The 26,114-nt window shown below is 40.7% G+C and overlaps 1 protein-coding gene across 12 annotated transcripts in view; it reads right to left on the reverse strand.

Moving 5' to 3' along the window:
• Nucleotides 1-26,114, reverse strand: part of Tex56p (testis expressed 56) — a 44,782-nt gene extending 18,668 nt beyond the window's left edge. For 9 of the 12 annotated variants that reach the window (XM_087590039.1, XM_087590038.1, XM_087590040.1 and 6 more), the window contains exons 1-3: nucleotides 25,843-26,021; nucleotides 19,673-19,871; nucleotides 2,316-2,538 (exon numbers count right to left, since the gene is read on the reverse strand). In XM_087590039.1, the coding sequence (XP_087446165.1) occupies nucleotides 2,316-2,538; nucleotides 19,673-19,871; nucleotides 25,843-26,017 (597 nt within the window). In that variant the 5' untranslated portion in view covers nucleotides 26,018-26,021. 12 annotated transcript variants of the gene reach the window in all.

Genomic DNA, 26,114 nt, shown 5'->3' on the forward strand with positions numbered 1-26,114 from the left:
CTTGGAGAAGAATGAAATTAGACCTATACCTATCGCCTTGCATGGAAACTAACACCAAATGGACCAAAGACATAAGTGTGGGTCCTCAAGCACTGAGACTGCTGGAAGAGAACACAGGCAGTGCTATTGATGACATAGGTGTAGGGAAGGACTTTCTGAATAAGACCCCATTTACCCATGATTTGAGGCCAATAATTGGCAGATGGGACCTCATAAAACTATTTCAAACAGTCTGGAAAGTGTGGAGAACCCTCAAAAGACTAAGAATAAATCTACCATATGACTCAGCTTTACCAGTCCTCAGCAAATACCCAATGGTCTCCATATTCTATTCCACAGATGCTCAGCCATGTTCCTGGCTGCCCTATTCACAATGACTGGGAAATGGAAACAACCTGTCCAAAGAGACACCATGACTGAGGCAGTATATAAAAGAAAGCATTTAATTGGGAGCTTGCTTAGTGTTTGTAAGTCCATGACCACTATGATAGGGACATGCAGCAGATAGCAGCATGACAGCAGATAGACAGGCATTACACTGTAGCAGTAGCTAAGAGCGTATATCCTGGTCTGTATGTTAGAAAGAGATGGGTGGTATTGAACCTGTCGTGGGCTTTTCAAATCTTCCAACAAGGCCTCACCTCTTAATCCTTCCAAAATAGTTCCACCAAATATGGACCAAACATTCAAATAGATGAGCCCTTTGGGGGCATTCCCATTTAAACCACAAAACAATTTAAACGTCCTTCAGTTAGCAGTGGATAATTAAAATATGGCACATGCATACTATGGGATACTATTCAGCCACAGAGAAAAATGAAATCATGAACTTTGCAGGCAAAACCCAGACCTAGAGACAAACATCACATGTTCTCTCTAATCTGTGGTTCCTAGCTCAAGTTTTCAGATATAAGTATATAGTCTGGAATAACCGTAGAAACCAGGAAAGTAAAAGGGGGAACACTGGGTGCACAATAGGAGCATATGGGGTACATGTGTTTTGAATGGAGAAATGGAAAGTGGAAGGCTTGAATTAGGGAAAGGTGGAGGACATGTGACAAAGAAGAGAGGAGGGTAAAATAATAGAAAGGATGTCTGAAAAGTCATAAGGAATCATAATAATATACCATTAACATTTTGTATAGGTGGTTGCCCTTGATTATCCCCAGAAGTGGAAGAGTGAGTCCCTACTGCTAAAGACACCATGTACTTCAAATACAGGGCCCAGAACACCCAAGCTGCATCTGACCTGAAAGTTGCTTCTCTGAAGACCAACTTTTATGGTACTAGAAGGTGCAATGGAACTTCCAAGGGAGCGGAGCAAACATGATTTCTACCTAATTGTGGTACCTATGAACCATAACAATGACTAGCCTTGCAACAATAATACCAGGAGTGCAACAGTTGTACACATACCTTGGTAGTAATCAACAGCTCTCTAATTAGACTGAGGACTCATTCAACAAGAGCAAAAAACATGACTGGTACTAGAAACTGGTATCTACCCAGGGCTAGTGAAGTCCTGGATCTTAGAGGTGAACCAACAATTGTCACCTTACTAAGCAGTGTAACTCCTAAGTACATCCTAAATATTTACCCTTATAGTCACAGGTAATTGTAGTTCTCACACATCATCAAAGAAAGTTCTTTTTACAACACACAGACACCATCATAGAAAATCACAATTGCTCAAAATGCAGAGAGCGAGAGGCCATGTGGTACCAATGCCCTATTTAGCAATAAGTCCCTATTGCTGAAGTGATACATCCACAAAACAATTCCTATATCTAAAACTTATGGACAATTGAAGACGAGAGGGGCGGAAAGATTGTAAAAGGCAGAGGAAACAGAAGTTAGCTGTGAGAGTGTCTCCTTAAAGTGTCAAAGAGGCTACATTTATGACATTTCACCAACATGGCTTCCTAAACAAGTCCTGAACACCAATAGGCATGCTAAAATGGAAGGGAAAATGCTTACAAGCCTCAACCTTAGACAGAATTAAAGACAACTGGGAATTGTTGAGAGTGGGATGAATGGTCTCCCCTTCCCAGCTGGTTATCCAATATGGAATGGTCAATCCTGATATCATACACATATGAATAACATATAGACAACATTTACACACACACACACACACTTATACAATTCACATATCGAAAGTTCATGGATACTTGCAGAAGGGGGGTGGAAATTTTATATATATGAATTTGAGAGCAATGAGAAGCAATACAAGGGAGGGGTTAGGGAGAGGAAAGGGAGGGGAAATTATATAGTTTCAAGAAAAATTAGGGTTTTTTGACAATAGGAAGTCTTACATTTTTTGACATGAATCGATGCTGCCATGAGCAGTGGAACATTGAGTCTGCAGACATGGTCTGAAAAGCACTCACAGCCTTACAAGCTGAGGCCGCATCTCTGAACACCACGACAGCACTTTCCCGGCCACAAGGAGTGACTGAGATAATTGGGCCAAGTGCTGACAGTCTTTGGATCACTGACTTGAGGTCCTCTGAGGGTTGCAAGTTCTTTTTGGTCCACCTGGCAAGAGAGAAAAGGGGAGGAAAAGAAATAAGAATACTCATTGCCACCCTCTCCCAACATGCACCTACCCAATTTACTCAAGAGGCAAGAAGGAGACAGTGGGTCATCTCATAGGAGAACAGTGTTCCTTGTTGGCTTTTCAGTCCTCATTCTTTAGTGTGGTGTTCTACGAGGGACCTGTGAGCTGCCTAACTTCTAACTTCTCCATATCTCTGTAGAAATATGGAAAGACACTATGTGAGAGTCTTTAAGTTGGGAGTAGATCAGGAAGGGTTGGTAAGATGGTTCTGTGACAAAAAGCACTGGCTGTTCTTCCCAAGGACCCAGGTTTAATTCCCAACAGCTATGTGGTAACTCACACCCATCTGTAATTGTCAAGGCCAGGGTATCCAAGCAGTTACACAGGTAATTCACAGATATTCATGTAGGCTAAACATCCATACACAGGGAAAAAAGAATCTACTTTTTATTTAATCTTCATGAGTTTCACATCATGCACCCCAGTCCCACTCATTCCTGTCCCCTCATATATTCCCTTTGCCCTTGCAACTTTCCCCCCAAATTTAAAAATAAACAAACAAACAATCTTAGTTAGGATTTTACTGTTGTGAAAAGCCATCATAAGTAAACAATTCTTATAAAACAACATTTAATTGTGGCAGCTTATAGTTTCAGGTTTCTTTTAGTCTATTACCATCATGTCAAGAAGCATGATGACAAGTAAGTATCTATGGCCTGCCTATGCCATGTTATGGAGGGCAGGTCTGTGGGTGGCGTGGCAGTTTGCAGGTCTCTATCTGTCTTCTTCCTCTTATGTTGTGCTGCTTGGTTGTAGGTGGGGCTTTTTGTGCCTCTGGCTTGCCTGGGCTACATGACAGCAGAGGGCAAGTCTGTGGGTGTCTTTCCCCATGCACCTTCGTGTCATGACAGATCACAGGTATCTGTCTTCCTCCTCCCATGCTGCACGATCTGGATTTAATTTGATTTAACGGCTTTGACTACTGTCTTAGGGTTTCCTTGCTATGAAGAGACACTATTGCCATGGCAACTCTTATAAAAGAAAACACTTAATTGGTACTGGTTTACAGTACTGGCTTCTGCCATTATCATCATGGCAGGAAACATGGCAGCATCCAGACAGACATGGTGCTGGAGAAGGAGCTCTACATCTTGATCTGCAGGCAGTCAAGAGGAGACTGGATTCCACACTGGGTGGAGCTTGAACATGAGACCTCACAGCCTGCCCCGATAGAGACACACTTCTTCCAAACAGGCCATAACTACACCTATTAAGTCATACCTTCTAATAGTGCCACTCCCCCTTGGCCAAGCATTCAAACACATGAACCTATGAAGGTCAAACCTATTCAAACCACAACAGCCACCAAGCCAGGCATCAAGCTAAGATGTACATAGGACTTCCATGTATTCTGTCCTGACTGGTACAAGAACACCACTACCAATAAGGTGTATCTTTGCTCATTGCCAGAGAGAAATCTGCTTTTTTTCTTTAAAGAAAGAACTCTCTTTAATTCTGGGCTTGAACTGTCAAGTCTCAAGTTTGTGAACAGGACAAATATAATCAAATGTAGCAAAGGCTTGGAAAATCATTGTGGGATTGTCACTACCATTCAAAGGGAATCAAGAATGAGCTAATTGTCTGAATCAAGACTTGCTAAAGCAATCTTTTAAATGAATGTAACAAGACCCAACAAAACTGTGCAATATTATACTCATAGTATCCACGATTTGGTCCAACATCATTTGGCATGTGAAAGTTTGATTATTCTGAATGATAGGAACGAGGTATGTCAGTCCTGAGATTACTGGGGAGTTGGAATTGTCATACAGACAAAACTGATCTTCTATCTGTTCCAGAAGGCCAGGAAAACCACACTTGACTACATATGGAATTTCAGCTCATTAAAATAAAACCAAGTAGAAAATTTCAAATGGGAAAAATCTGAAAAAAACAAATTAACTGGCAGGACTCACTGGCCAACTGTAGATGACAGAGGAAGAAATCAAAGAAGTCAGTCACAGTGGCATAAATCTGTAATCCCAGAACTCAGGAAGCATAGGCAGGAGGATCCCAAGTTTGCAGGCCAGCACTGGCTGCCTTGTGAGTCAATGAATATAGAAAATAGAAGAATAAAAATTAATAATAAAGAGCAAAGTACAACAATGTAAAGGTGTGAAAATGTTAGGCAAACCATATTTGTGTGTGTATAAGGAATAGTGATTGTTGCTTCACGTTCTTTTGTTGTTAGAGGTGGAATTATGTTTGTGTGGCTATATTTTTGGGGGGGTTATTGAAAGAAAATTGCTTTCTTGCTTTTTCTAGCATGTAGTTTCCCTCCTTGTATTTCCAGCTATTATCCTTCATAGCTATTTTTAATGTGACTTTTTGATTGATTTGACTTGTTACAAATGCTTGGTTTCCATGACTCTTATGCTCAGTCTATGGCTGACTGTACATTGGATATTTATGGTACAAGAGGAGCCTGGAACTTCCTCTTCATATTACTCCATATATATATATATATATATATTACTCCATATATATATACATACATACATACATACATACATACATACACAAAAATATGGTGTTATATACATACATACATACATACATACATACATACATATTAAAAAGAGCTATGACGGATAATAGGTGGAAAATGTCAATACAAGGAGGGAAACTACACGCTAGAAAAAGCAAGAAAGTAATCTTTCAATAAACCCAAAAAAATGTAGCCACACAAAGATAATTCCACCTCTAACAACAAAAAGAACATGAAGCAACAATCACTATTCCTTAATATCTCTTAATATCAATGGACTCAATCCCCCAATGAAAAGACATAGACTAACAGACTGGATATGTAAACAAGACCCAGCATTTTGCTGCATACAGGAAACACATCTCAGTGACAAAAACAGACACTACCTTAGATTAAAAGGCTGGAAAACATTTTTCCAAGCAAATGATCCCAAGAAACAAGTTGTACTAGCAATTCTATGGTCAAATAAAATCAACTTTCAACCAAAATTTATCAAAAAAGATAAGGAAGGACACTTTATACTCATCAAAGGAAAAATCTACCAAGATGAATTCTCAATTCTGAACATTTATGCTTCAAATTCAAGAGCACCCATATTCATAAAAGAAACTTTACTAAAGCACAAAGCACACATTATTCCTCACACAATAATAGTGGGAGATTTCAACACCCACTGTCAGCAATGAACAGATCATGGAAAGAGAAAATAAACAGAGACACAGTGAAACTAATAGAAGTTATGAGCCAAATGGATTTAACAGATATCTACAGAACATTTCATTCTAAAACAAAAGAATATACCTTCTCAGCACCTCATGGTATCTTCTCAAAAATTGACCATATAATTGGTCATAAAACAGGCCTCAAGTGATACAAGAAGACTGAAATAATCCCATGCATCCAATCATATCACCATGGACGAAAGCTGGTCTTCAATAACAACATAAACAACAGAAATTCCACAAACACATGAAAGCTGAACAATGCTCTACTCAATTATAACTTAGTCAAGAAAGAAATAAAGAAAGAAATTACTGATTCTTTAGAATTTAATGAAAATGAAGGCATAACATACCAAAACTTATGGGGCACAACGAAAGCAGTGTAAGAGGAAAACTCATAGCTCTAAGTGCTTCCAAAAGGAAACTGGAGAGAGAATACACTAGCAACTTGACAGCACACCTAAAAGGACTAGAACAAAAAGAAACAAATACCCCCCAAAGAGGAGCACACTGCAGGAAATAATAAAACACAGGGCTGAAATCAACAAAGTACAAACAAAAAGAACTATACAAAGAATCAACAAAACCAGGAGCTGATTCTTTGAGAAAATCAAAAAGATAAATAAACCCTTACCCAGGCTAACCAGAGGTCACAGTGTATTCAAATTAACAAAATCAGAAATGAAAAGGGAGACATAACGACAGAAACTGGGGAAATTAAAAAAATCATGAGATCCTACTACAAAAGCCTATATTCAACAAAAGTGGAAAATCTGGACAAAATGGACAATTTTCTAGATAGATACCAGGTATCAAAGTTAAATCAGGATCAGGTAAACCATCTAAACAGTCCCATAACTACTAAAGAAATAGAAACAGTCATTAAAAGTCTCCCAACCAAAAAAGCCCAGGACCAAATGGGTTTAGTGCAGAATTCTATCAGACCTTCAGAGAAGACCTCATACCAATACTATCCAAACTATTCCACAAAATAGAAACAGAAGGAAGACTACCCAATTCCCTTATGAAGCCACAATTACAATTGTACCTAAACCACACAAAGACCAAAGAGAGAGAGAGAGAGAGAGAGAGAGAGAACTTCAGTCCAATTTCCCTTATGAATATCTATGCCACGATTCTCAATAAAATTCTTGCAAATCAAAATCCAAGAACACATCAAAATGATCATCCATCATGATCAAATAGATTTCATCCCAGGGATGCAGGGATGGTTCAATATACAGAAATCCATCAATGTAACCCACTATATAAACAAACTCAAAGAAAAAACCTACAGGATCATCTTTGGATGCTAAGAAAGCATTTGACAAAATTCAACACCCCTTCATGTTAAAAGTCTTGGAAAGATCAGGAACTCAAGGCCCATACCTAAACACAGTAAAAGCAATATACAGCAAGCCAGTAGCCAACATCAAACTAAATGGAGAGAAACTTAAAGCAATCCCATTAAGATCAGGGACTAGACAAGGCTGCCCACTCTCTCCCTACCTATTCAATATAGTACTTGAAGTCCTAGCCAGAGCAATCAGACAACAAAAGGAGGTCAAAGGGATATAAATTGGAAATGAAGAAGTCAAAATATCACTATTTGCAGATGATATGATAGTATCCTTAAGTGACACCAAAAATTCCACTAGAGAAATTCTAAACCTGATAAACAACTTTAGCAAAGTGGCTGGATATAAAATTAACTCAATCAAATCAATAGCCTTCCTCTACTCAAAGGATAAACAGGCTGAGAAAGAAATTAGGGAAATGACAACCTTCACAATAGTCACAAATAACATAAAATAACTTGGAGCGACTCTAACCAAGCACATGAAAGATCTGTATGACAAGAACTTCATGTCTTTGAAGAAAGAAATCCAAGATCTCAGAAGTTGGAAGACCTCCCATACTCATGGATTGGCAGGATTAATATAGTAAAAATGGCTATCTTGCTGAAAGCAATCTACAGATTCAATGCAATCCCCATTAAAATTCAAATTCAATTCTTCATAGAGTTAGAGCAATTTGCAACTTCATTTGGAATAGAAAAGAAACCGAGGATAGTGGAAGCTAACTTCTGGGGGAATCACCCTCCCTAACCTCAAGCTGTATTACAGAGCAATAGTGATAAAAACTGTATGGTATTGGTACAGAGACAGGCAGATAGATAAATGGAATAGAATTGAAGACCCAGAAATGAACTTACACACCTATGGTCACTTGATCTTTTACAAAGGAGCTAAAACCATCCAATGGAAAAAAGATAGCATTTTCAACAAATGGTGCAGGTTCAACTGGAGGCCAGCATGTAGAAGAATGCAAATCAATCCATTCTTATTGCTTTGTACAAAGCTCAAGTCCAAGTGGATCAAGGACCTCCACATCAAACCAGATACACTGAAATTAATAGAAGCGAAAGTAGGGAAGAGCCTTGAACACATGGGCACAGGGTACAATTTCTTGAACAGAAAAAAAAATGGCTTATGCTCTATGATCGAGAATCAACAAATGGGACCTCATAAAATTGCAAACTTCTCTAAGGCAAAAGATACTGTCAATAGGACAAAATGGCAGCCAACAGATTGGGAAAACGTCTTTACCAATTCTACACCTAATAGAGGGCTAATATCCAAAATATATAAATAACTCAAGAAGATAGACTCCAGAGAATCACATAACCCTATTAAAAATGGGGTACAGAGCTAACAAAGAATTCTCGACTGAGGAATATCGAGTGACCACAAGCACCTAAAGAATTATTTAACATCCTTAGTCGTCAGGGAAATGCAAATCAAAACAACCCTGAGATTCCACCTCACACCAGTCAGAATGGCTAAGATCAAAAACTCTGGTAACAGCAGATTCTGGTGAGGATGTGGAGAAAGAAATACACCCTTCCATTGTTGGTGGGTTTGCAAGCTCATACAACCACTCTGGAAATCAGTCTGGAGGTTCCTCAGAAAATTGGACATAGTACTACCTGAGGACCCAGCTATAGCACTCCTGGGCATATACCCAAAAGATCTTCCAACATATAACAAGGACACGTGTTCCACTATGTTCATAGCAGCCTTATTTATAATAGCCAAAAGCTGGAAAGAACCCAAATGTCCTTCAACAGAGGAATGAATACAGAAAATGTGGTACATTTACACAAAGGAGTGTTACTTAGCTAGTAAAAACAATGACTACATGAAATTTTTAGGCAAATGGATGGAACTGGAAAATATCATCCTGAGCGAGGTAACCCAGTCACAAAAGAACACACATGGTATGCACTCACTGATAAGTTTAGAATACCCAAGATACAATTTACCGACCACATGAAGCTCAAGAAGAAGAAAGACCAATGTGTGGATGCTTCAGTATTTCTTAGAAGGGGGAACAAAATATCACAGGAGGGCTCCAGCAGCATATGTAGTAGAGGATGGCCTTGTTGGGCATCAATGAGGGGAGAAGTCCTTGGTTGGTCCTGTGATGGCTTGATGCCCCAGTATAGGAGAATGCCAGGGTGGGGAGGTGGGAGGTTGTGGGTGGGTGAGCACCCTCATGGAGGCTGGAGGTGGTGGATGGTATAGGGGGTTTTTGGAGGTGTAACCATGAGGGGGAATAACATTTGAAATGTAGATAAAGAAAATATTCCCCCCAAAAAATGGGGAAAAAAGAAAATGGCTACAACATGTTGGAGAGATTTTTCAGTGGGCAAGAGTTCAACACCCACATATAAACTGGGTAGGACCTGTGCCTGTAATCCCCAACCTTGGAGATGTACCATGTGCATCGACCACAAGATGAATGGTGGCTAAAGTATTACCTTTTCATAGAATGGGATATTATTAACATTAAAATGGGAGGAAATTCTGACATACATTACAAGATAAATTCACATGCCAAGTGAAATAGCCAAACCTAAAAGGACAAGTATAATTTTACTTACCTGAAGCATGTTGAATGGGAAAATTCGTAGATTGAAAAAATAATGGTTGCCAAGTGCCATAAGGATGTAGAAGTGGAGTATTGTTATTTTATGAATATAGAGCTTCTGTTGGGAGTTACTCAAGGGATGGTCAGTGTTGATGACAGAATATTGGTGTGAATGTACTCAGGGCCACTTATCTGTACACAAGGCTTACTTCAACAACAAGTTTAAAGCTTTATAGATTTTACTGTAATTAAAATATCTTTACAAACTCGGTAACAAGAGAATTGGGAGATATGACTAATTCAATAGAGGGAAAGCATTGGACAAAATTCAACACTGAGTCATGATAACAATTACACAGACAGCAACAGTAGAGAATTTACTGGAACTACTAAAGAGAATTTACAGAGACTTATAGTGAATATTATATTGATTTTCCACCTCAGAATTAGAAAAAATATCAAGGATGCATACTTCTGCCACGTTTTACTGGAGATCTTAACTTTATTAATAAAGGAAGGGGTAAAAGAAATAAAAATAGAAAATTAAAACATAAAAATGCCCCTGGATAATTCGCAGGGAATTATATGCTCCAGCAATCTGACTTGTGGGCATTTATCCAAAAGAAAGGAAACCAGCTATCACTATGTGTCTAGATTCTATAGTCTAATCCTGTGTGTATTGTGACACTGTTCACAAAAATGTAAGACATTCTCCTGTCTTCTGACATAGATTGTTCTGTGGCTTCTACTCCATGATTTCAGTTGCATTTCTTTGAGGTTTGATGCTTATAGATTTTCTTTCCCCAGTTCTGGCTCCAAGTTTATTTTCTTAGGTTTGGGGCTCAATGTCTAAGTTTCCTTCCTGGTTTATTTCTCCCTCTTGCGGGATCCGTTTACTCGCATCAGTGACTTTGAGAGCAGAAAAGCATTTTTTCAGGACCTGCTTTCTCTGCAGTCTGGCAGCTGGCATCCGCCTAATACTGTGCGATTGTCCCTGGAATGTTGAAAATGGCAAACCTACACATCACAAGATGGCTTCGGGGTCTTGCCTCCTGACTTAGAAGGGGTTCAACGGCTATCATTTCTGGCTACAAATTCTCTTCACCAAGAGAACATTCTAAAAATGGCAGGATCTGGGCCCCACTCCTGAAGTGACAACTCAAGTAGTCTTTTGAGGTTCCAGCAGGCACGTTGTGACTGTGTGTGTAGGCAAGCAAAAGGGATAGTTTAATAATCTGGGACTCTGCCTGAACTGGGTCATGGGCAACTCTTCCTCCTCCTCCTCCACCTCCTCCTCCTCCTCCTCTTCTTCCTCCTCCTCCTCCTCCTTCTCCTTCACCTCCTATTCCTCTTCCTCTTCTTTCTCCTCCTCCCTTTTCTCCTTCTCCCCCTTCTTTTCAAAGATATACTTGTTTTATTTTATATGTATGAGTGTTTTTTTTCCATTCATGATTGGGATGTCAGAAGAGGGTATTGGATTCCCTGGAACTGAAATTATATATGATTATAACATGTATGTACCGGGAACTGAGGAAGAGCCTCAGCAAGAGCATTTTTAGCTCTTATCCTTTTAGCCATTTCTCTAGCTCAACCCAGTTCTCCTAATAATACACTTGGAAGACCCGCTTCTTTGCCACAAACGTGTCACACACACACACACACACACACACACACACACACACACACACACACACACTGAACAATGCATCCAGCAACCTGGGACCCCTACCTGCATTCGGCTATATATACACTTCTCTCTAAACAATGGAATAGGTTTCTCCTCCCTTAACATCAATCTAACCTAGTTTCTTTTCAAATGTATTCCCAATGTATTTAGTTACATAGGATGGATAGGCTGGCCTATTCTGAATTAGTTTTAGTTTCATATATAGCAAGGCAAAACTATATCCTCAAGTGAATTTATAGAGAGACTCTATTTATTATCCAATGCCTATGCATAATCAGGATGTATATAATTAAAGTCAGATGCACTATAGAATGAGACATACACAGTAGAGAATGATTATATGACCTAATATATCAACCATAATAGAGGAGCATCTTCGGTACAGCCCTTAGTAACCGAACTCCTCCTTCTCTTGAGCCCTGAAAAGGAAAGTCCCCAAAATTAATTGAGGCCTTTGACTACCTGTTGCTCTTTTGCAGGTTATTTGAACCCATAGAATAGCTTTTAAAAATAAAATTCATGTGAGCCTCTTTTTTTCCAATTTCTTGAAGAAGAGGCCAAGAACCTAGAAACACCCGACCCAGACCTCAAGCACCTGTAAGACTCTATGAGAGCTTTTCCCCCTTCCCACCATCCTATCCAGCGACCGTTTTCAGTAAGAGAGGGACAACATGGTGACAGTCTTGATTTCCTCATTTAAGCAATGCTCAGTTCCCACTCCTCAGGTACTTCTGCTTAATCTGTTAATTTCCATGGTCGAGACCATTCTTCTTAGACTATAAAACAACTCCACTTAAGCACAGATGTAATTACACAAATGCTGAGTTCATGGAATATGATAGGATTTCTTATAGAAATAGAGCATGACTTCCATCTATGTCTGTACATAGTACCTGTACATAGATACACATAGTCACCACCTAATAACAGTCCATGATGAACACAGGTACAATGATGGTAAGATCACAAGGGAACTGAAAGTTTCCTAGTGAGACTGTAGCCATTGTAAAGTTATAACACAATGAACCACGAGTATGTTTTGAAGTAGGTGTCAAAAAAAAAAACTCTACTATGCAGCCAATAATACATAGCACATAAAATTATGATACCTCACAATGCTATGTTCTTAGCTGATGTATTTAAAATACTATTCTTTTATCGTTATGCTACAATGTACTTCTACTTGTTAAAAAACATTACTGTAGATCAGCTGTGATGTAACACCAGTAGCAGTTTCATAATACTTTGTTTCCTGCATCTTTCTGGGTAGGGTGCTGTGGTGGTTTGAATAGGTTTGGCCCTCAGGCACTCATGTGTTTAAATCTTGGGGCACAGGAACTGACACTGTTAGAAGGTGTGTCCTCATTAGAATAGGTGTGGCCTTGTTGAAGGAAAGTGTCACTGTGGGGGTGGGCCTTGATGTCTTATGCTTAAAGCTCCACCCAAGATAGAAGAGCCAGTCTGCTCCTAGCTGCCTTTGGATCAAGATGTAGAACTCTTGGCTCCTCCAGCACCATGTCTGCCCAGAAGCTGCCATGATTCCTGCTATGATGATGATGGCCTAAACCTCTGAATTTGTAAGCCAGCCCCAATTAAATGTTTGCCTATATATGAGCTGCCTTGGTCATGCTGTCTCTTCATAGTAATAAAAACCCTAACTAGGACAGGTGCTTACATACCAACAAACTACTTTGTGGTATTTTCATATGAGCGTATGATCACCTTCATCATGTTCACTTTTTTTTTTTTTTTTTGGTCTTTCTTTTGTGATAGGCTTTTACTATGTAACCTTGACTGCCCTGGAACTCGCTATGTAGGCCAAGCTGACCCTAAACTAACAGAGACTCACCTGATTCTGTCTCCCAAATAGTGCAACTAAAGACGTGTGGCACCACACCTGGCAATATTCACCTCTTTTATTTCCTATTTTTATCCCCATCCAAGATTCTTTTAGATCCATTACAGTCCCCCTTTCACTTGTGTGTCTCCTCCTGGGCAATTTCCCATATAAAAGAAAACATGTATGCTGGCTAGTTTGATTGTCAATTTGACCCAAGCTAGAGTCACCTGGAAAGAGAGAACCTCAATCTCCTAGATCAGATTGGCAGGGCTATGGGCTGTTGTCTTATTCATGGATGTAGGAAGGTGCAGACTACAGTGAGAAGCATCACTCCTTAGGCAGCTAGTCCTGTTCTGTATAGGAATGGTAGCAAAACATGAGCCTGAGAGGAAAGCAGGACAACAAGCATTTCTCTATAATTTTGTCTCCAGTTTCCTGCCTTGAAGTCCTGCCGTGCCCCTTCCTCAATGATTGATAACATCCCGAAAGTAGATGCCAAATAAACCCTTCCCTCCCCCAAGTTGTTTATGACTGGAATATTTTATCACAGCAATAGAATACTATGGAATTCATGTTTCTGCACCTGGCTTGTTTTACTTAACATGATGATCTCCAGTTCTAGCCACTTTCCCTCAAACAACATAATTTCAATCTTTGTGATTGAGCAGAAGTCCACTTTATACATTCAATGCACTTTTCCATCCGCTGATGGCATCTGGCCACTATGAACCATTCTGTGATAAACATGAGTATGTAGGAGGCACTTGAATGCTGACTTGGATTCATTTGTCACTACTTTTTGATTGCATTAAGAGGCCACATCCAGGGGCTGGGGATTTAGCTCAGTGGTAGAGCGCTTACCTAGGAAGCGCAAGGCCCTGGGTTCGGTCCCCAGCTCCGAAAAAAAAAGAACCAAAAAAAAAAAAAAAAAAAAAAAAAGAGGCCACATCCAGAGGTTGACATACATTCTATGCTGTGTAACAGCAGCGTTTGCACAATAATGAGATTGATTGCTTGTGACCCAGTGCATTTTTTCAGAACGTATCTTTAGGGTTTAGCAGAAAATGACCATAAATGAGAACAGAATGCATATATAGTTGGGAGATTATTAGGGCTAAGAAATTGCACATTTGTAGTGTTAGTAAGCAAGCTGGTAAATCCAATGAGAGTTCACCTTACAGTCTGGAAATCAAGGGTTAGCCTGAGGCTAGAATTCCACCCCTTTATGGGATCTTAGTCTTTTCTATTAATGTTTTTAACTGACTGAATGACAGGCCTACCACACTGTGGAAAACAATCACCTCTACTCAGTGACTACTGATTTGAATGTAAATCCCATCTGAGTAATACTTCCATAACAACACTTGGACACAAGTTGAAACAAACAATTGGTACCATATACTGTGCCAAGCTGATCTGTATATTTAATGATCATATAACCTGACTGAAATTTGTCACTTAGATCTTTTTGTCTTGAATCCATCTGTCGTAAGCAACATAAACATTGTCTCAAATGCCTACTCAGGAACCAAGTAGGAGCTTGGGTTGGGGTAGCAAACAAGCATGTTCTTACAGTACAGCACGGTAAATGTTGTGGATATCTATGGTAGAGATGATGTAGGCATAAATTTTTCTTAACCTACTTTAATAAGCACTCAACCTCTCCTCTAGCCCACCACCTACCAGAGGTAGTGGAAAAGAAAAGTTTTAGGACAAGGCCAAAGTAGACCTGCTTAGAAATAGTTCTTTGGGGGCAAGTCCAATCTTTGTTGTCAGGATATCAACCATCCATTTGTCTTAGTTAGGGCTTTACTGCTGTGAACAGACACCATGACCAAGGCAACTCTTATAAGGACAACATTTAATTGGGGCTGGCTTACAGGTTCAGAGGTTCAGTTCAGTGTCATCAAGGGAGGAGCATGGCAGCATCCAGGCAGGCATGGTGCAGGCAGAGCTAGGAGTTCTATATCTTTATCAGAAGGCTGCTAGCAGAGTACTCACTTCCAGGCAGAAAGGATAAAGGTCTTAAGCCCACACCCACAGTGACACACCTACTCCAACAAGGCCACACTTACTCCAATAGAGCCACACCTTCTAATAGTGCTACTCCCTAGGCCGAGCGTATACAAACCATCACACCAGTCCTCTAGCAAAAACACCAGCACAAATCATCAATGGCAGTCCAGTCCATTCAGCAATCACCATTCATGAATCAGCAGCTATGGACCAGACCGCTCAGCAGACACCACACACAAAACAAGCACAGTTCAATCCAGAAGAAACTTCGAGGCTCACCAACTGCCCTGAGTCCTTGGAAGGGGCAAGAAACCACAGGAACCTCCAGAGAAGTTCTTTGGTGATTTTCTCTCTATAATGTCACTACAAGCAAAGCTCAGCAATGTAATGTAAGGTGAACCAATACATGTGTGCACTGTCAATGAAGAATAGCAAGGTGGAGCAAAACAAACCAATGCTTGAGCTCCTGTCTGCAGGGTCATATTTATACTCCTTCTAAACATCATGAATCCTTTCCCATGTCTGCTTTAGCAAAACATCCTTTCACTTGTGGGCCCCAGCAAAACATCATTTGACATAACTAACTTTCCAAAGAAACCAGAAGGTTTTACTTCAGATAGATGGTGTGCCCATTGCTTCTCTGGAGCTGGTGCCGTGCAAAGTTTAATTCCAACTGTCTACAGTGAAGGGGGAGCAAAATCAACCCTACTTACTACTACCAGGCCCCTGTCTCTGGTTACTACTGTGTCGTTTTAATAGAAACATTTTAGAATCTAAAATTCTAAAGTCCCAGTGTGGATCATTCAACTATCGTCTGTTCAAGACCTCTTTGTTACACTTTAAAAAGAAAAAGGGAAATGGGTCCCAGAGCCCATGAGTATGACATATTGAGCCAATAAATGCAGTTTACGAGTAATTATAATTTACAGGCAGTTTTCAGAAAGGATTTACAATATTATAAAATATAGAATCTGGCATCCCGCCATGTTCTCCAACAGGGATAATACACCACCATCTGTGATGCTAGATGCTTGGAAAATCTGTTTTTCAGCACGGTAGGGCTTTGGGAACCGTTGTTTTATTTACATAGCAAAATGGAAGAATTTTTTTTTTCGAAGCCAATGTGATGTAGGGTCTTCTCCTATGACTACTATCACTATGTGTTATGATTTGACTGTGTCCCCCTATAAAAAAAATCATAAGTTAGAACATTGATTCTCCATGCTGCATGGACAAGGTTATTCATAAGAGGGATTAATGCCCATCTGACAAGAATATGCCAACTCTCATCCTAATAGGTCAAAATTAGTTTATTACAGGTTGGGAAGATGTCTCCATCAATAAAGTATTTGGTGTGCAAGAGTGGAGAGACCCCAAATTCAATCCTCAGCACCCACATAAAAGCTGCCTGTGGCAAACATCCATAATCAATCACAGTGCTGGGGAGATGGAGACAGGCTGGTCCCTGTGCTCACTGGCCAGCCAGTCTGGCTAACTTAGTGAATACAGGTTTGTGAGAGATTCTATCTCAAAAATATGCTGGAGAGCAATTGAGGAAGACATCTGCCATTGGTCTCTGGTCTACACACACTCACACACACACACACTCACACACACACACTCACACACACACTCACACACACACACTCACACACACACACACTCACACACACACACACACACACACACAGAGTATTACAAAGAAAGCATACCCCATTTTCTTTCTCCCTCTCTTCCACATGTCTTTACTTGCCCTCTCAACTAATGCCATGTTTTAAAGCAATGCTATGCCCTTATCAGAGGGAAGGATTTTCTATCTTCTAGACCCTACATTTCATTGGCAATCTTTGACTTTCTATCGTTTGGAACTATGAGCCTAAATGGAGCTATTTTCTCCTTAAGTTACCCAATCTCAAGTACTCTGCAAAAGCCATAGAAAATGGATTAAGTCCTTGTTAAGGGCTTTGCCCTCTCTGTGTAAGTGAAGATACAGATGTCAAATAGTAAACGGAAATTTGCCAGTGTTAAGTTCAAGATTTTTATGGTTGTCTTGGTCTAATATTTACACATATTAAAGTACACATTCTCACTGTACTTTATACCTGTTAAAATCCAATCGTACCAGCATAAGGCCACAAGATGCGATGGTACTGATCTTATTTTACAGATGGACAAGGCCAGGAACTCACAGTACTGCAATCAACACCTGCACAAGAATGCTGTTCTTCTTGACAATATTCTTCGGGGAGAGGGCGTGGCACCTTTGCTTCCTTAAAGCATGGATGCTCTCAAGGTTAAGCCACAAGAGAATGATAGACTTGTTGAGTGTTTAGATGGTCCAGTTACTGGAAGATAGGGCAATTGAGCACGTTGGCATCCAAGAGTCATGGCAAAAAAAAGGATTCACAATTGAATCCTGTGAAGTAGCCCACGCCCTTGTTAGACTTTTCTTAGATCCTTTGAGAGTTATTTTGCAGCAGAACTGGTCTTTTTTTCCTTCCACCCAATGCTCCCGCTTATCGCCACTTTGATGAACCCTCTGTCACCAGCTGATCTTTTATGTTCTTATTTCTGTATGAGCTTTTGTTTCTCAGAGACCCCAGCCCTAAACAAACAAACAAAACCCACAAATGGTGCAAACAGTCTGCACTTTTACAGAGAGCAGATGCATGCCGGTAGAAGGAAATATATGGAGTTGGGTGTTGACTCTTGGATGCTGATTTTCAAGCTATGTTTTCATAGGCCACAGTACGTTGTTAAGTAAACATGTCACACCATGTGAAAGCATCACAGCCTAAAGCAGCCTTTTATGATGCTGACATTTGATTTAAAAGATGGCCTCTAAACATGGTTATATCATCTTAATTTGAATATCTTAAAATAACTTTTACTCTTGAAAGTCTCAATGTCACGTCACTGTCCTGAAAAATGCCATGGTTCTAATGACTACTTTTTTCTTACAACATAACTTTGCTTTCTTTTGCTATGGATATTTTTGATATGATAATTTAATTAATTACATCATTTCTCTCTTGTTTTTACTCCCTCCAAACCCTCCTACATACCCCTCTACACTCTCCTTTAAATTTATGGCCTCTGTTTTCACTAATTGATATTGCATATATGTGTGTGTGTGTGTGTGTGTGTGTGTGTGTGTGTGTGTGTGTGTGTGTGTGTGTATAAATGTAACCTAGTCCATCTGTATAATGTTACTTGTATGTCTGCTTTCAGGACTGGCAATTTGACTTTGGACAACCAATTGGCATGGTCTTCCCTGGGGAAAGCCACTTCTCCCAACCCCAGCTTTCTTCACTTGCCTATAGTTCTTTGTATAGGGGTGAAGCTTTGTGTGCTTTTCTCTGTCCACTTTGGCATAGCCTTGGTGTCATTCTTGTTCAGCTCACATTTAGGCAGTCATATTGGTGAGACTTTATGGATATAGCTTCTGATACTACTAGGAGACACAATCTCACTAGCTATAGATTTTTAAATCTAGCTGGAGACAGGAGAGGACAGGTAGACAAGGACATTTGTTAACTAGGATGATGATCCCAAAGGAAGCTTCTAGAATAGGCAAATACATGAGCTAGACCTCTCCCTGTATGATATCCTCTTAAGATCAGAGAGGATCCTGCTTTTTAATCTGTCAACCCGCTAATAGTCTTTGAATGTTTATGATGTGCAAAGCACAGGTATCATCTTGAATAGTATGGTCAGTGATAGAAAGGCAGCAACTAGAAACTCCACATCTGGTTGGTATGAGCAGAGAAATGTACCAAATAAGGTAGTTTGCTGAGTAACCAAGGCTTAAGGCTTAGCACATGCCATCTCCTTTCTCACCTAGCCTGCGGCCAACTGTTCCTCCCTTGTGTTAACTACCAAAGCTCCCAGCAGGGCTCCAGCTTCCACCTGTTTCCACACAGGCCTGAGAGCACTTAAATCTATCTTGCTCCATGCTTGCAATGGTTCTTCCTTTCCCTGTGTAAAAATCTGGCACAGTGTGGATAAAGCCAAGGGTCTAGTCCTCTGCCGTGCTAATGGTAGCATTTAGTGGATGGCTCCCTCTCCAACAAACCTACTCTGGCCCTGCAGATCTCTGCTCCCTGGAGCAGAAGGCAGTAGGTAGGTTAATACACTGTTCTATTTCCAGTAGTTTCCTTGCACTGGGAGCTTCTTCAGTAACTCAGGATGTGTGAAAGCAGAGGCAGTGCAGTGTGCTCTTGTGTAAGGGAAAGACTGCTCCATGCCCTCCATGTCTCACATAGACCATATTAAAACTTTTTGGGGGGGGGTGATGAGAATTTTCTGGCTGTGACCATTCTCTGTTCTGTAAACATGATCATAGGACAAAAATTCAAAACCCTACCTGACAATGATGGTGCCCATGGGCGGCTCATAGATGCTTTTCTGCCACAGGCGACATTTCTTCCAGTTGCCACTGATATTGTTGATTATTTTTCTTTTCCATGAGGGCACATGGCTTGGCTTTGGGGACAGATTAATCTCTTTTGGCAACTGATGTCTTGCTAAGATCTTTTCTATGCCAGAGAATTCAGGCTTCTCACCTGGTGGTAGAATAAGTATTAACAGAATTCAGTGTTGATGTCCAACCCTGCGTAACATGATTCTGAAATGTCTGTGTGTACATGGTACTGAGGATAGAACTCCGGGCTTCCTGTGTGTTAGGTATACCCTCCGGCTATAGCTTAGCAATTTAGTAATTCTAAGCTCTGCCATCCCTTTACTCCAGCAAAATTACATATATCTTAGTCTAAGAGATATGTTGACTATAAATGCCTGCATTAAATATGCTAGGACCACTAGCATGTAAATGTTGTTGGTTCCTTATGTATAGTTTGCAAACAAATAGTAAGTTATAATACTATTATTGTTGTTGCTGTTGTTGTTATTTCTTCTTCTTCTTCTTCTTCTTCTTCTTCTTCTTCTCCTTCTTCTTCTTCTCCTTCTTCTTCTTCTTCTTCTTCTTCTTCTTCTTCTTCTTCTTCTTCTACTACTACTACTACTACTACTACTAACATCTTGCTCCTAATTTAGAACACCATGTTCTTGCTATTTTGCCTAAGAACTATTCTGCATTTGGAGACCCACTAATTGAGACTTGGGATTTGGACCTGTGTCTCCTACTGCTGGAATTCTCTGGGTGGTGAGTAGCAGTTAAAATGCCAGAATGGTGGAACCACCTTGAGGGGATGAGGTGATTCCAGGGGTTTATACCCTGCCATCAGAAATGGAATGGTGCCCCTCTCCAGTCAGAAAGCAACTCCACAAAAGGTAAATGTTGCTGGTTATTTCTCCAAATGATCTTAGACCAGAACAGATCCTCCCTTCTTCTCTCTTGTTCTCAAGGAAATGACGGAGTGCTGAAAATGTATCTTGAGATAAAGGAGAGCTAGCTGGACAGCCCACATTCTTTGCCAATCTTCTAGTTGGAAACATGATGTTGTTCACTGTCTTAACTTCATGACTCAAATGACCCCAAGATGTAAAAACCAGGATGGGCTGCTTTCCAGAGTCCCTCAGCCATGGAGCCAAAAGGATACACACAGTCAATACCTCAGTGATCCTGAGAAGCTTATGGCATGAGGAACCAGTTCCCAAAGCATGGCTTCTGTCTCTTTCTGCCTGTCTGTGAATAATAATACCTGCTTTGTATGGCTTATGCGGGGCAGAGGTTGCCTGTCATTCTGGATTCAGGCAAGTAAGAAAGTTATGCCCCAGGCTCACTGGGAAGCTGCCTTTTAGAATATTACTCTCTGCAAGGAAGGGGGATCTACAAAGTCACTTCAGGATTTGGGAAGATACTCCAAACACCACGGAGAGGCAGGCAAGGAGCCAGAAGTAGAACTCGTGCACACTACAGACTAGTAGCCCACTCTCCAGGCTGTGGGATTGACATGCTGAAATCCAGACCCAAGAAAAGACTTTTGGTAGATGACACCCAGCCAAGGCAGGACTCTCCATTCCCAAACTCACCCTTACCAAGCCACCTTTAATCTTGCTTTTAATCACTTTTAATCCAGACTTCATCGTTGCATTCTACATTCATGCCACATCCATTGACTGAGTCACATTGAGACAGTGGCCCATAATAAAATTCCTTTTCTGCTACAAGACATGAATTTAGTACCAGAATAGAATAATACCTTTCCTATAATGAGGCGCTCTCACTGCAGGAAGTGACAAGAAGGCGAACAAAGCAGAGAAGGAGGGAAGAAGGGAAAAAATGGAGCAAATGGAAGGAAAAGCCACCTAGTTGAACTACACAGTGTTTATTTGTGACATAGATTACTTGTATTATATGATCATACAGCTTTCCTAACTCTTCTTTAATGGATAACAATGTAAGAACAAAACACACGTAGCTCTACAACCCATTTGGATGTATTAGAAGGCAGGACATCGGTCATCCACTTAATGCTGGAATGGCCTCATGGAGGTCCAGAGTAGACACAATAGTTCTAAATTATCTCAGCTGCCCATGATTTCAGAATGGACAACTGATGGTTCTTCCTATAGCATGTAAATGAAGGGAGACCCTAAAGAAACAAGAATTTTCTCAAAAGGGCCATTGTTTGGTAATTTAACTAAATGACATATGACAATGACTAGGTCCATCCCAAGGGTCTCAAACCTATTCCAAAATTGGCTCAATAATAGAACTGGGAACTCTGATGAGACTGCCTCTAACTATTGCCCTTAGTGGTCATTTACTTATCTCAGTGACCAGGAGCAGCCCTCCCTTGTCCTGACAAAGGAGGAGGGTGTGGAGATAGAGAAAGGGAGAGAGAGAGAGAAAGGGGAAAAGGGGAGGGAATGAGGGAAGGAGGGAGTGAGGGAGGGAGGGAGGGAGAGAGAGAGAGAGAGAGAGAGAGAGAGAGAGAGAGAGAGAGAGAGAGAGAGCAAAGAGTTAGACTCTTCTCAGTGAAGAAAGGATACCAGAATGTGCTCAGAGGAGCAGAATTTATCTGTTTAGAAGTGGGGTGATTTTTCCTTTCTCCCTCAGAATTTGGGCTCGCATGCTCTAACTGGTTCCTGACATAGAAGGGCTTCCCTGTCTTCTCAGGAAAAGCAGGGAGCAGAATCAGAAAGTCAGATATCCTAGATGTTAACTGAAAAAAAAATCATTGGTCTTCCTCTCCCTTTCCATTTTCCTACCCAGGAGCCTCCTGATTTCTAGCTCTTTGCTTGCCAGAATTGAGCTTTATACTCAGTTGAATTCATTGAGCTCAGGAACTGACTTGCACCTGTTTTGTTGTTAGTGATGGTGATGGTCTTTTGCCTCAAGGGAATTGTTTATAAAAATTCTTTTCTTATATACTACAATGGTATCCCCTAAATGTCAGTAAATAAAGACTTGGTCCCTATGGGGATGATATTGGCTGGTGCTGTGTCTTTAACAAATAGTTCTAAGGGAGATATGTGAGTTATTGAAGTGTGCCCTTGAAGGGGACAGTAGAACCCTGGTTTTTTCCTCTCATTCTCTGCTGTGGTTTGAGAGGTACTCACTCACTTATTTCTATGCACACAGTTTCTGTGGTACGCCAAACCACCCTTATCACACCCGAGCCAATGCAGGAGTCACTACATTGATTCAACTCTCATATAAGCTTGTCCCCACAGTCATGATACTCACATGACCCTCTAAACCTCTTTCTTTTAGTTGTGTCTGCCAGATATATTGTCACAGTGACAGAGGGCTGATTTGTGAATTCTAGACTATAGCCTGAACATCTGAGGAATGTCTAGTAGACACCAGGATCCCTTCTGTATATAAAATGCCTGAGTATGTATGTAGTTTGTATGTTTAATTTAAACATTCTTTAAGGCACTGAGGGTTTCCTTAGGTACAGAGTCATTGTGGTTCCACACATTATGGCATTTTTCTTCCCAGAAACCTGACCTTAAGAGATCTTGTAAAATAAACAAACAGTTAAAAACAAAACCACTAACCAGCTGAGTGGGGCTGTATGTCTTTTTAACACTTGCCTCACTAATTTCCTAGCACTGTTGTAATAGTACCTTAGGTAGATGCAAATAGATGGATTAAAATAACAAATTTATCTCATGGCTGAAGGGGATCAGTAGGCCATGCTCCCTCTAGGTCCCTATGGGGGAAGCTTTCTCTGCCCTTTCCTACCTCCTGACATTTTCCAGATGGCCACAGAAACCCTTGGCACTCCTTGGCATCACTTTCTATCCTGCCTCTTTTGTCCCATGGTCACCTTTCTCCTGTATGGGTCTTCTCATGAGATGCTCACCTGGATATAAGTTATATTCATCCCCTTGGAGATCATATTCCCAAATGTGGCCACCATAGGGGGTGCTAGAGTTAAGACTGCAATATCTCTTTTGAGAGGGACACGATTCAACTTTTAACACTGGGATGCATGAAATGGTGACTGGTTGGCACCACAGTTGTCCTCTAGCCATAGAGCAAACAGGGCAATTTTGGAAGCCAGTTGTATTAAGTATGCGTATATATGTATACATACTTTTATATTGTATATAATACATAGATTTATATACTGTATATATGTATTAACATATATATGCACACATACCTGTGGAGGAATAGGGAGTAAGAGTTTCCACAACCTTAATTAACCCCTCTGGAAAGCAATGGGCTTGAGTCATGTTGAGTAGAATCTCAAGAGGTATTTGGTACAGGTTAAGGAAATCTTACTTGAAATAGATGGAAGAGTACTATACAAAAACTGGAGAAGGGTGGTACTATTATTTTTATATTTCCCTTATTTTTTTTCAAAATTCCTGCCTAGCTACCAGAATAATGGCTCAGTGGCTAAGAGAACTTGCTGCTCTTGCAGAGGCTCCTGGTCAAAGACAGTTTGACTCCAGTTCCTGGGGATCGAGTGCCCTCTTCCAGTTTCTGCAGGCAGCATGCACACACACACACACACACACACACACACACACACATAGTGCACTTACAAACCCAAAGGCACACACTCATACACATAAATAAATCTTTAAAAAATAAATAGTAAACTCATTTTAAAATATTTACTACCTCAACCCAAGGAGGTGGGAGTTGGAGGCGGAGTGTTTAGAAGGTGAGGTGGTCATGAGGAAAGAATACTCATAGGATCAGTGTCTTCATAAACAGCCTCTCTCCTCATGGGGCAAGGAAGAAATGAAAGGGATTGTTCACGAATCAGAAAGCCCTCAAAAGACAGTGGTTCCGCTTTGATCTTAAAACCTCCCAGAACTCCAGAACGTAAGAAACAAGTTTCTGTTGTCTATGAACTACCCCAGAGAGTGGTATGTTGGTACGCAACCTGGCCTAGATGGGTAAGGAAAGGGAAGAGGAGAGGCCTTCAGTAATGACCCCACGTGGTGCTGGAGAGAAAGGCTTGCTAAGTTCCTCTGCCAGAGAACAGGGGTGTTGGGTCATGACCTGGTACCTGGTATTTTAGGACAAGAAAGAGGCTTTTCAGTCCCCCCCTTCCTTTCCTCACTCCCATACTCTTCTCAATGGTACTGACCCTCCCCACCCGCAAAGCTAAGCAATTTGCCTATAATTTCACCTAAAGTAGGCAAAAAATTGAATGGATCAAAAGGCAGGGGCAGAATAGGTCTGGAAGGAGCTGGGGGGTGGTGTTAATATGATCAAAATATATTATATGGAATTCTCAATGAATTGATAAAAATGGGGAGAAAGGGAGAGCTTCTAGAGAGAAGAAAATTATTTTCTGCTTCCCTCTGCCAAGTTCAGTTTACTAATAACATACACTTAAAATGTAATAAAGCCTTCAAGTCCCCCTCTCACGGCCTGAGCCCAGCATGCTCCTCACAGAGAGCAGGTATGAGTTCACTCACTTCCTTTAATTTCTGGTAGTTTTTCATGGAGCCTATGTGGTGGCCTAATACTCCTTGATTTATTTATCCATTTTCTGGATACCTGCAGCTCATCCTGCGAATTGCCTGTCCACACAGCTATTTTATTTAAACTACTTCAAATGTGTGTGTGTGTGTGTGTGTGTGTGTGTGTGTGTGTGTGTGTGTTCCTTATGCAATATGTGATGTAAACTGGATATATGAATTCATTCACGCCACTCTGGATTAAAAAGTAGAGAGTCATTTGCATCCAAGTGACCAGTTTTGCCCCAACAGTTTAAAGTCCTTGTATCATCTGATCCTCACCTCGAAACCCTTCTTGCCAATCTCAAAATCAAACCCCCATCTTAATTTGTAACTTGAGTACATCTGTACATGGCTGTACGGATTTTCATCTTTCCATAGGTGTGCTTTGCCGAGAGATGAATAGCAACTTATCTTGGCTTATGAAAGATGATGTGAAGAAGAGAAAATGACCTCTCCCTATGGGCAAAGTCCACAGGTCACTTAGAGAACAAAGGCTTATCGAGCCATAATGTGTCAAGGGTCTCATGGACTGAGGCACCTGTGACGTCAGGAAGTTAGTACCCACAACTAGAAGGAGGGGGCTCACACCAGCGTGCAAATATAAGCAACCCCATCTGTTCTCTACCCACATACATTTTCTCTTGTCCTCTTCACTTCTGTAGGAATGAAGCACTTCCACCGTACGATTTGGGAGCAACTTGTGAAGGTTAGAGAGAAGTTCAAAGGTGTGACACAAGACTTCAGGCTGGGCATAATCTTTTGGCTTTTCTTCAGTAAAGAGTTGTTCGGAGTCTATGTTTACATTCATGACAGCCTGTTAAGTTACAGAGAAAGGCAGCCGATCACGTGAAACCTGGTGACTGGCACAGCAAGTCTTCTTCATCTCAGCTTGATGCCACCCCCAA

The sequence above is a fragment of the Rattus norvegicus genome, chromosome 17, assembly GCF_021556685.1.
Source record: "Rattus norvegicus strain SHRSP/BbbUtx chromosome 17, alternate assembly SHRSP_T2T, whole genome shotgun sequence".
NCBI lineage: Eukaryota > Metazoa > Chordata > Mammalia > Rodentia > Muridae > Rattus > Rattus norvegicus.